This window comes from Haliotis rubra, unplaced genomic scaffold, assembly GCF_003918875.1.
Source record: "Haliotis rubra isolate DU_JTF1 unplaced genomic scaffold, ASM391887v1 Scf342, whole genome shotgun sequence".
Classification (NCBI taxonomy): domain Eukaryota; kingdom Metazoa; phylum Mollusca; class Gastropoda; order Lepetellida; family Haliotidae; genus Haliotis; species Haliotis rubra.
The window spans coordinates 491275-503799 of record NW_025767016.1 but is presented as its reverse complement, the minus strand read 5'-3'; the positions used below and the strand labels follow the sequence as shown (position 1 = coordinate 503799).

The 12525-nt window shown below is 39.6% G+C and overlaps 1 protein-coding gene across 1 annotated transcript in view; it reads left to right on the top strand.

Annotated features, from left to right (window-relative positions):
* LOC124284683 (motor neuron and pancreas homeobox protein 1-like) overlaps positions 1 to 12525 on the top strand; it is a 30474-nt gene that overhangs the window by 13293 nt on the left and 4656 nt on the right. Inside the window, exon 2 of the mRNA XM_046720784.1 lies at positions 7326 to 7483. Within this exon, the coding sequence (XP_046576740.1) occupies positions 7326 to 7483 (158 nt within the window). The remainder of the gene's footprint in view (positions 1 to 7325; positions 7484 to 12525) is intronic.

Here is a 12525-nt window from a genome sequence, read left to right as displayed (position 1 = left end):
TTATAATGCTTTCCCAGTACCTTGTACATTTTCCATATACTCCTAAACATTATACGTATTAGGGGCGGTGGGGTAGCCTAGTGGTTAAAGCGTTGGCTCGTCACGCCGAAGACCCGGGTTCGATTCCCCACATGGGCACAATGTGTTAAGCCCATTTCTGGTGTCCCCCGCCGTGATGTTGCTGGAATATTGCTGAAAGCGGCGTAAAACTAAACTCAGTCAGTCAGTTATACGTATTACAATGAATGATAACCAGTGAATATTTGCTCAATGCTTAAATGTTAATTCCTTAACACATACATGTTTCTGAGAGTAAATGCATATGGTATCGCATTCTGCAATATTAAGTTCATTTTTAGATACAAACTGGTTTTTTACAAAACTTTAAAAAAAAGGTTTTTACTACTGCATATATTACATAAAAGGACGAAAATGAAAAAATCCCATTGTATTGAACACTAACATTCCAAATACAAGATTACCTCGTCAGAATACGATCATGTTGATGTTATTAATACATATTTTCTACATACCAAAGACTCCAATAACAAAAGATGAACAAGTTTATTTTCGACCTGACCAAAGATTTCATCATAATTCAAAACAGTCCACCTTAACTAGACGGTCGTGCCATTGACACGAAGTGTAAGCAGCAATAAAGTAGTATATTTTATTTAGAAAGACGAAATATTTTTCTGAATGAATCTGACTTATCGCCTGTTTTAATGATTGTAGCAGTCTGACAGTCTCCCTCTCAACACCATCAAGGCCCGCCACCTCCACAAGCAATCTTTGAATATTCTTAAATCGAGTCATCATTATCACCATAACGCCTTCTTCGTTGCCAGCCATATTGTCCATGAAGGATCCCTACAACTGTACCTTGTTCTGCACAGTGAATATTTTGAAAACAGTTTAATTCCTAATCTCTTCCTCTTTGACCCGAGAGCATTCATTTGCGAATATTTATATGCCTCGTGTGGTTAGGCTGCTATAGACTGGCATACGTCCCCTTTGGATGGGGGAGCTGTCGGTGCTGGGATTGGTCCCTGGGAGTAGTGAGAGTCGGGAGACGGCCGTCGCTGGGGCCGGGGACAGTGGAGTAATTGACCAGGGAAGCTGATTAGCCTTGTATGCCACACTGGCAGCTGCGAAGGCCTCATCTCATTCCAGTATGTCAACAGTTTTAATCATCATCCCGAGATTAAAGCTGCATTTTTCGATGAAAAAGATCGCAATTTGCTAATTTAATTTTCAATTTCGCTGCTATTAGGCAAAGCGGAGTGTGATTCCCCGCTACATTTACTGTCGATTTGTATTCACCCGTTCTGAGCCCGAGTGCCCGGCTAGATTAATACGATTACCATGTGAATAGATAGAGAGCGTGGTGCCGGCTACTCTATCAAATAAATGGCCGAGTGAATGGCTCATGGTTCTGGTTTGAAAGCGTACAAGAGAACATTTGTCTGGTGCTCTTTCCTCAGCCTTGATGAGTGGAATTAAAGAATTGGCAGGGCCCCTCGTGGCCAAATTTCACTGATCTTGCAAATTAAAACCCTTCCATGATTACCTGCTGGGCATTCACATATCATCCTCCAAGCCAAATTTGGCCCATTACAGCAATATGGCTTGGCGCGAGGTCCGCATCCAATTGCGACTCGCTTCTACTCCTATTGAAGATGTTCTATCAGCGCTCAATATACATTTCCACCTAATCCAATAGACATAGCTTTTGCCATCGACTGGCGTTTTCAATTTCTTCCTCTATTCAGTTTAGAGGGGAGGGCACAGGGAAGTGATCGCCAGAAACTCTAATAACAACATCTTTTAGCAGCAATCGATTTCCTTGTCCCATAATCGTTGGCCGTCAAACTCCCAACTTCCCCAAGCTGAAGCTGTAAATCGGTGATTTCTTATTAGTGTTCGGCGTTTAAAAGGCAACTTATTTAAAGGTTCGTCAATTGGGGTCCTGTCGACCGATAATTGAAGATTTGGCCAAACAAACACTTGTTTCTGGAATTGACCGCTATAGCAATTTCCCTGATTAGGGTGGTGCGCCTCGCTAGACCCCTCGCCCCGAGCTGCCGGGTTGGTATTGTCAGCAGAACATAATTGATTAAGGCGAGCCCTCTATCGCCACTTAAACACATAAGTAAATGAAGCTGGCAGCATGAATCAAACGAATATAGCTCTATTAAAGGCCATGGCGCAGGACACGGGATTGCAGCATTTCATTTAAATTGAAGTATTCGATAAATACAGGCGAATTAATATGGTATTTGACGGTTTGAGAGCCGCGCGAACTACGAACCGCCGTGTGGAAAATAAATACTGCCATTCATCAACAAAGCGGGTAATGGAGCGAAAAATTGCTCCAACTTGCGGAAAACAAGTCAAGGGAAAGTTAAACTAATAGACTATTTTCCTTGATGATTTGTATTCTTCTAAATGGCCGCGGCAATCTCATAATAAGATGTCTCCGCGTCGGAAATGATATCAAGTCATTAGACAGTATAAAGATATAACGTGATTAAATTACTCGCCAAGTTAGGCTGCTCTCTTGGGACTCTCTAGCAAGCTTCTCGGGAGCTAATTTTCCACTCCATTGAGAGATTTCTTTATATTGATGTTAAGGCGAAGGGTTTTTACAATGATTAAATGGAGCCGCGGACTTGGCGTTCACAATTCGCTGTGTGGCACGCTGCAGAGCAATGAATTAATCATAGCGATCTTCCAAGTGATATAAATCAGTGATAAGTGGCGGCAAATAATTGAGTAATAGTCACCGCGATTTGCTGATAAACCTAATTTGCCTCTGAGAAGAGGGAGGGGGTTAGAACAGCCGACGTCTAGGGATGCCGAGATTTGATTGGATATTTGCTTTGATCTCGCGGGATCTCTACCCCGTTAGGTGTCAGTAATGTCCAGTTAGAATTCTTCCCTTACTCCTCCCCCTGCCAATTACTCCCTGGCGCCCTTGTTCAGACTGGATTACTTTTATGAGAAAAGTTTTGTTTACTTTCACCAATAAATTGGCTAGGATTAAACATAATACGACCATATGTCTTGGAAGTAAAGTGTAGGTTTGAGTTACAGTCACGTGAGTCACAGTTTAAACTTGTCTATACACACATTTCGCTCTACTTCTGACATACACCACAAGTTATGTTTGTGTGTATGGGCCCGGCCGCTACCACCTTCATTTAGTACCTTCTATTCAGACACAACACTTGTGAATCGTAATCTATTGGCTTCATTGTCTTTGAGGTTTCTTTGTCTGAGTCCAGTAAAGTATTCAAGATAGGCAATAACGACTGCAATGCTTCTGGTGTTTGTGTCAGCGGTGATGTATGGTGAACCCTGGGCCGTGGTAAACACATATAGCACCTAGGTGTGTTATGTACACTCGTATGGAAGCTAGTTAGATATGCTACAACACCGACTTAATATTACCGTCGTCAAGAAGTGGTTCATCAACGTGATCGACAACGTCGTCCTGATATGAGCTGTAGTACACTACATTGTAGGATAGCCCTGTGTATATTTTCTGTACACTTATGTCCCTGGATTACACCATTTCCGGTATTATGTCACGACCATCGACAGATGATAACTGATAATCTATGCATAAGAACATATACACATAAGTTTGACTTTACTATACTATACATTCCTGCAAAGTTTTCGATCAATGTGTGTGTTCCAGCCGTAGATGTTTGGTAGAACGACTTTGGATGGTTTTAGAGTTCAAGGAGTATTTGAAATAATGTAGATAAGACTGCCAAACTATCAAGGTCCTCATTTGAAAAAGATCTGTCCAGTGTAATGTGAAACAATCCATTTCAACTCGTAATTTGACTACAGACTTCAAGTATTAATACAAATGTGGAACTACAGACCCTTCGTGAAATCGATTAACCAAGGGCCTACGGGTAGGTGCCTATTCCAAACAATCGTTATGGTAAACTGAACCTCGCTATATTGCAAGAAAAACACAACATTTGCGAAGACGTGAAAATACAGAACATTTCTGACTTATGTAAATATTTCCTTCCGACATTCAGTGAATAAATACCATCACCCCAACCACTACAACAACTTGCTCACCACCTCAATGACAAAAATGTCCACTAAGTCTCAAATCCCCTATCTCCATCCCTTCACTATGTTCCACCTACATACCCTCTAGTACCCTCCCTCTAAGCTCTCTCATGTCCTATTAGGTTTCCCTGAACACAGGGTTGCATTGTCCTCGCGAGCATGGTGCACGCGCGGCGCCAGTGGCATGTGATCCCCTCTGTCTACTGTCAACACCAGACACACGACATCGTAGTCCCCCTTCGGTTTCCCCTCGGTTCCTCCTCAGTTCCTCTCTTCACCAACACATCGCACCTATTGTTTTACGCACAACACTTAACACCTCTTTTAACTTCTAACGGCTCTTGTTTAATGTCACTGGTCAATGACATGTTGGAACTTTAAGATGGACTTGACAGAAATTATTGTCCTCTGTGTACGACTCATCTCCCTAGCCTGGCCATTTCTTGGCTTGAAGATCGTTTCCGCAGACTAAAAATCCAAAATAATACTTAAATACTTATTAAGAATTATATTTTGTTGTAAAAATGTCTCGTTGTAAAGGACAAACAGATTTCTTCCTTTCAGCTTATTGATTTACACTATGAGTTAGGGGAATTGAGACTGTATCAATAATACACTGTTTTAGAACATGATCTAAAAATATATTTATATATACTTTTAGGAACTTCGTAAAAAAACGATTGTTTCAGCAAATATTAATCGGTATAGAATACTACTTCTTCTGATACGCTTGTATGTATAAGTATTTAACTGTAATATAAAATATATCCTAATGATAAACTAACAATATCTATTTTGCTATTTTAAATGGAGAAGTCATTATACGTACATTCATATACATTTGTATATTATGTTATGTCAGGATATGAGAATGAATGTGTTTGGAATTTTTGGAAAAAGCATTCCTGGAACAGACCGTGTTAATATCAATCTAGGCTGTAATATAGATGACTATATTTGTTATATCTCATTACTTATGTTGAATATGGGGTTAATCACTCGTGACTATCACCATGACAAATATCAAACCAATACCACATTCAAACATACCACCACAAGAGAAAAGATAGGTTTTCCTGATGTGTTCATGAACAGATGTAAAGCCAGCCCTTTAATACCGAATGTTATATCCTCCCAGTCGTTGTTGTATACGTCGTTGAGAGATTAATCAACTCAATCAACTGTTAGTACTTGTTGAACATGTTGTATTCGCGTTGATAAATCCAGTCAATTGGCCATCGAGTCCCCCAGTCTTCTGCTGTGGAATGCCTACCCGCATGAAGTATTCCCATTCACTCCAGATTAACAGGCATCCTGTATTTGACAGCTCCAGTATAATGAGGCTTGATCCGCGAGTAATCAGCTACCTCGGGTATCAACATTGAGCACAGCAGTTTATTTCTATATCATACACGGCGTGGCAGTTTACGTGAAAGTAGATTACAAACAGGCTTTAGGAGCATGGGTGTGTGATGCCAATATGAAGCTGGAATTATATTAATTAAAACCCAAATTTTATAGTCAAGTAGCAATACTATTTTCAGTGAGAAACATGAACATTATTGTGTTTAAAAACCTACCAGCATTAAATCGGGCAACATAATCGACAATTAACTATTGGTTACAGGGTTGCTGATTATTTCAACAGTTTGCTGTGCGTGGAGTCTCTGTCATCATGTTATATGTCTTCTGGTTTTGTATTGCACCTTGGACTATTGTTAGGTTCTTGGGGGGTAACGAGTACTCAGAAACAGGTGGCCTTAATTTATCTGCAGATTTTCTGCAGGTTTTACGTCCTTTTACAACTCCATTCTAATATTATCAGATAAGTTGATTCAGCTATGTTTTTGTTTGTTTTTGTTTTGTTTGTTTGTTTTGTTTGTTTGTTTTGTTTTTTTGGGGAGCACATTTCTAACTACGTGCAAATATTAGTTGGACTAAGGCTAGTGCATGGAATACAGTTCCTTATTGCGTATCCTGAACACCTAACACCTAACGTTGGGTTTGTCCACCTGCAAATGACTGTCAATTAAATGGTAAATAGACGAAGAAGAAGAATTTTTTTATTTAGGTGTCACACAACGTACATGTAAATATAGATTGTTCACACTTTGGTACCAATTCCCAAACGTGGGTATGTAATAAACTGAAGCTGGAAAGGATAATGAATAATATTTGCAACGAACATCCGATTTGTACACATCACCATAATTAGTGTGTTATATATACCGCCATGTGTATGTAAATATTGGAATGGTGTGTTACCATGTTGTGAAATGCCTCTGTATCAGTCTCAACACTGACCTCAATGGCGATTTAGTGTATATGTCCAGGATGTGACGGGATATCCCGAAGGCAGCCTTGTTAACAGCTGTAAGTTATAGGGTAGCATTTAGTTCCGCATGTGTAATCATATACCACGAACTGCACAGATCGATGCTCTTGATGTCAATCACTAGAGATTATTATTTACAGACCGTTGCCAAGACGCCAGAATAATGTTAAGTGTGGCGTTAAGCAAATTATGCAAGCCATAGAAACAGAGCCAACAGAAAAAACAACAACCATTCTATAAGCATGACACGTTAATGTCTTCAATCATTTATTGCCCTGGGAGACTGTCAACAACCCTGGAATCCAGGTATATGGCTGGAGTATGGCTGTTATCATTGGTATGGGTAACTGATCATGATGTGGAAGGTGTTTTCAATGTTTGACCGTCATTCTGGAGAGTGTGTGCTTTATATTTGACGGGCTTGCCCGGACGGTGTCTTCTCTGTTTGACCAACATACTACTGACAGTGCGTCTTATGTTTGACCGATGTGTCGATTACGGTGTGTTCTATGTTTGACCGACATGTTGTGGGCGGTGTGTTCTATGTTTGACCGATGGGTTGATGATGGTGTGTTTAAAGTTGCAGACGTCGTTAAAGTTGCAGACGTCGTGTTCTATGTTTGACCAACATGTTGTGGATGGTGTGTTCTATGTTTGACCAACATTTTATTGACAGTGCGTCCAATGTTTGACCGATGGGTTAATGATGGTGTGTTTGTTCTATGTTTGACCAACATGTTGTGGGCGGTGTGTTTCTATGTTTGACCAACATGTTGTAGGCGGTATGTTCTATGTTTGACCAACATGCTGTTGGCGGTGTGTTCTATGTTTCACCAACATGTTGTGGACGGTGTGTTCTATGTTTGAACGACAGTGTGTTATGATGCAGGTGGTGGCCAGGGAGGCCTGGGGAAGACACGGAGGCCGAGGACGGCGTTCACGTCGCAGCAGTTGCTGGAGTTGGAAAGACAGTTCAAGCTCAACAAGTACCTGTCCAGACCTAAGAGATTCGAGGTGGCGACCTCCCTCATGCTTACAGAGACACAGGTGTGTATGCTTCGTATATATATATATACACACACACACAGAACTCTCTTCATGTAACACTAAACATAAAACAAAACAAATCACTTAAAATATGAGATAAAAGCACCAGGACATAATTAAAACGATTGTGTCAACATCATATAATGATATGAAAATTTCACCTGCATAGTCGGTTCTTATTTACGCCTAATCATTGTACGGGTAGGTGGCAGTGCTTGTCACTGAAGCTGAGTCAGCCTATCATAAACACTGTTTTGAAAGTGTTCAAATATATACACCGAAGTGGTGGGAAGATATTCATGGTCAGACAGAGAGGTATAGTTTATTATAGTGTCACAAGTCAAGTATACATTGTAAAAACATATTTAAAAGTCATAAGATATACTTCACAACCAGCCAAGTTTTGGCCTATGAGATACTTTACATACTAAAACTGTACACAGTAGACATAAATGTGTGTAAAAATAGCAATGGCACAGAGTTAAAATATCTAATAGATAATTGCAAGAATCATAAAAATAATTGCCTTCTTGGAACATCTATATATGTTATAGCATAATGACTTATGAAAACAGATTGAAAAATATAGCACACCCAAAACATTTTAAAGAGAGGAAAATAGTCCAAGCTATGAACAACAAATCAAATACAGTAATTAAATAAGAATATTAATATGTGGTACATACAATAATAAAACCAATTAACCAGGAACCATCTTTTAATATTACAAACCATTCCAAAACATTATTATTCAAATCGTTGGTCGGTCATGTAATAGGCCTTGAATCGATAGAGAACCGAACGGTCTTCATTGGTATCCGATTTGCACTTAATGACTGAGAGAAAAACGCACAATCAAAACACCGAAATACCTCGTAGGAATCTTAACATATTAACCGATTAAAATGCATAAAATGGGATTCAATAACACATCTCTTTATTAAAAATTCTTCGGTCTCCATCTACTATCTTCCCCTTGTACACAGACTGAGTGTCGGCTCAGAGACAACGGGCAGTCTGCGAACACACTGTAGTTAAATCACATTAAACACAATATTATTGGTTTTGTTGTCAATTTAAGTACGAAAGACTTTCTTATAATCATCTGATTTGCTTTTAATGCGTTTCTAAATCCTTCATCTCGCATATTATCGCGTGATTCTCGCGACGGAAGCACGTGGATTTAAGTCTGTGTTCGGCCTAACCGATAGCCAAGGGTTAAACTACGAAGGTTGAATATAGCATGGGAATAATACTGAGGACTTGATAACCTTTGTCTTGTTCTTGATAATAATTGTGAATACATATCTCGCCACAAGGCCGGTCGCCCTACCCTACAGACGGCACCTGTATCGCACAGAAGTGGGTGGGGAGAGGGGGAGAGGGGTATAAGGGCTTGTTACGTTACGTTGTTTGTAGTCACGAACAAGTCTATAGCCCTGTAGGTAGTGTTGGAGCAGGTTCAGACCAAGTGCCAGGTTCAGATCCACGCATTTGATTCACGATGCATTAAATTGCTCACTCATCAAAATCAACGTAATTGTACCATTCTCAAAGTTTGTGTATGTGTATGCAATATTTTAAACTCATAGTTTTACGTGTCACAAATTTTACTCACTGTTTGATTTTCATCGGGTTAAGACATATTAAATGTTAATTCTGTACAATATTAATGTACTATGCTGAAAGTATCAACTTAAAAAAAGATTTTCGGGAGGCAGATGAGTGTCTTCTTTAGATTCCGGTGCTAAAAGCAATCAAGCACCTCGCTTGTAAATGTCATTTAATGGAATTTCAAGCGCACCTCACTGCCAACAAGTCAACATCCCTCAAAAGACTTTGACTAAGTTGGCAAACTTCTCATTGACTGGCGAGTCCCGATCAAACTGTATGTGTGTAGAAGCGTTTAGCTATGTGTATATGGCCTTTTAACTTTATACTGCCAGAAGCAACTGGGCCAATTAGATCAACTTTAGTCGCCCACTGTCAAATTTGGCGGGAACAATGGGCCTCGGTGTTTGGCTGGAGAGGTCGAGCGCGGAGTCACGGAGGATAATAGAGATATAAGCGCGTGTAAATGATGCCCCGCTCCGTGGGTCGGGCGCCAGGGGGGGATACAGGGACAGGCACGTCTCGCAACAAGGGGAATTTACCCTGCAAACATGGCCGGTACGAAGGCACACGAAATCGGAAACAATATCAACCATTGTTCTGAAGAGTATCCAAATCACGTGTTATCCTGTACTACTGCGGTTGTTTCCCTTAGATGACCACGAAGGGTTTAGTTCCTGAAAATCAGCTGGAAATGAGTTGGTTAACTGAAATGCCTGCTGTTTTTGCACTGTTTGAAGACGTATTGTCTCTGTCGATCGGAGCCGTATCATGTTTTAACGCGTATGTCGCAAATGACATGTTTTGAAAATGATAATCTCCAGGAAATATCTCATTGCATGATAAAATGATGAAACGAAGGATGATATTTGTTGGATTATGTTCAACATAATCTGGACACTTTAACAAACAAACCAATCTTTCTTCCTTTGTTCCTGATCCGAGACAATGGATAGTCTGATTCAGGTTGAAGAGCGCGTGCGCACGAGAGAGGGTTAATATTTCCCTATCAACATAGCCACTGAACACTGTTGTCTATTTTGACGTTTTTTGCAAGTTTTCAAATTTGTTCGCCACAGGCACGAGTGTAAGAGGCCTGGCCAACAAGGGATAGCAAACACTGGGGGCCATTACCTTGATAATAGAGCGGCTGAAAGTCTTAGGAAAACAACAAATAGAGATGCAAGTTTGCCAAAAACGACACCTCCCTACGCGTGGCACGAGCAGAACAATGGTGGCGTTGTGCTTCGGTCATCGTCTCGTATTTTTCTACATTATGAACAATATCCCTCAGAAATCAAGTCACAAACAATATTGTGGACAAACTAACACAGAGAGAGCTCCATTGGAATGACAGGTTGAAGTGTTCACATTGTTAGTTGGAGCTAGCGAAGCAGTTAGTCTGTGTGTGGCATGACGCGCTGCTGCAAGTATGTTTACACGGTGGGGAATCAGGGGGACGCACCGAGAAATTATTCACAAACCCATTGGTGAAACATTTTGATCCTGCTTACGAAATTATTTCGAGATCAAAAGAGTTCTCATGCAAATTGCAGGCGTTTCTATACAAACTCGGAAAAAAAGAAGAGAACGACAGGATGATTGCTAAATGACGTGGCAGATCATAGGTGATTATGATAAGATTCAGGGATGAAATTTTGATCAATTTTGACGATTTGGGAAAGTTTGATGAGTTAACCAAACAGACAGAGACGCTCTCGCGACACCAACCTGCGTGCCGGGATACGGATGCTATTGGGATGGTTAATTAAGTACAACATAACACTAGTGAGGAAATATTTACAATGCGCAAATTAATTTACTAATTGGTTATAGGCGTCTTCGCTCAATCAGATTTTTGCTCAATGGGCAATTAATTAGTGCTGCAGATCTGAGGAGGAATGGAAGTTCGCTGTAATACCCATCTCGCCGTGCCCTCACCGACGATCAAATTTCAATTAATGAAAACCCAGCCCTTATTGGAGTCGTTGCTCCATTGCTTGAATTAGGGGCAGTCAATTTCACCCGGTAAACAAATTATATCCTGTTCACAGAATCGTTTCCTTTTGGCACTTTGACGGATCCAAAACCTGAAAGAGCTCCATCATTTGGGGATGATTAGATGGTGCTCTTTCTCCGCCATAGAGCAGCCAAACTGGTAAATCTTCCTCTGAACAGACAAGGAGCGATGCTTATTGATAAAGATGACTATTTCAGTTGTTTGAACGCGAATAATCATTCATCTTATGAAGATCTCATAGAATGGAAATCGTGTACGTCATTACGGGGTTAATGGTGGGCGAGACAATAATGAATAGCTATTGTCTAAGACCAATAGTATCTGTCATATATCGCCTATCGAGCGACGCGGCCATATACGTTGTCAACATATACTAATTTCACTTTTAAGCAAACTAGTACTGATTTTTATATGACTTTGAACAGAACGTATATATATATATATGTATATCAATCCCACATGCATGTATATCATTTCCACATTATACACGTGTACGAGTATATCATTTCTACATACAGACATGTATATCATTTCTACATACAGACATGTATATCATTTCCACATATACACGTGTACGAGTATATCATTTCTACATACAGACATATGTCATTTCCACATTATACACGTGTACGAGTATATCATTTCTACATACAGACATGTATATCATTTCTACATACAGACATGTATATCATTTCCACATACATACATGTATATCATTTCCACATACATACATGTATATCATTTCCACATACATACATGTATTTCATTTCCACATTATACACGTGTACGAGTATAGATCATTTCTACGTACAGACATGTATATCATTTCCACATTATACCCGTGTACCAGTATACCATTTCTACATACAGACATATATACCATTTCTACATTCAGACATGTATATCATTTCCACATACATACATCTCTAAAGGAGTCGCAGAATACCCGTTTCTTTCATATTGTCAACTCAATCTGTCATTTCTTTTATCGTTTTGTTATGCCATGACAAATTAACTATAGTGCAATAAAGGAATTATGTCTTCGTAAACCTCTTGGGAGTAGTATAAAGAAATATGTGTTGATAACAGGCAATACCTGATGCCATGTCTGCTAAGTTATCCTCTCTGTATAACCATCTCTTTTTATGACCATCTGAATATTCTGGCTTCACAAATCGCTCATATGCAACATCGCATGTCTGGAAAACAAGAAATGATAATAAGAAAAATGTTTATTTAAGTGTCACAAATACATGTATGACAAAACAATATTCATACAATATGTACAGTGGGGGGTCATTTGCCCATTAGACAGAGCATGCATATAAATATGAATTAAATAACACGATTTATAAATTGATTGAAATATAGACTCAGGTGGTTAACAATTAATTCTTCAAAGATAAGGTTC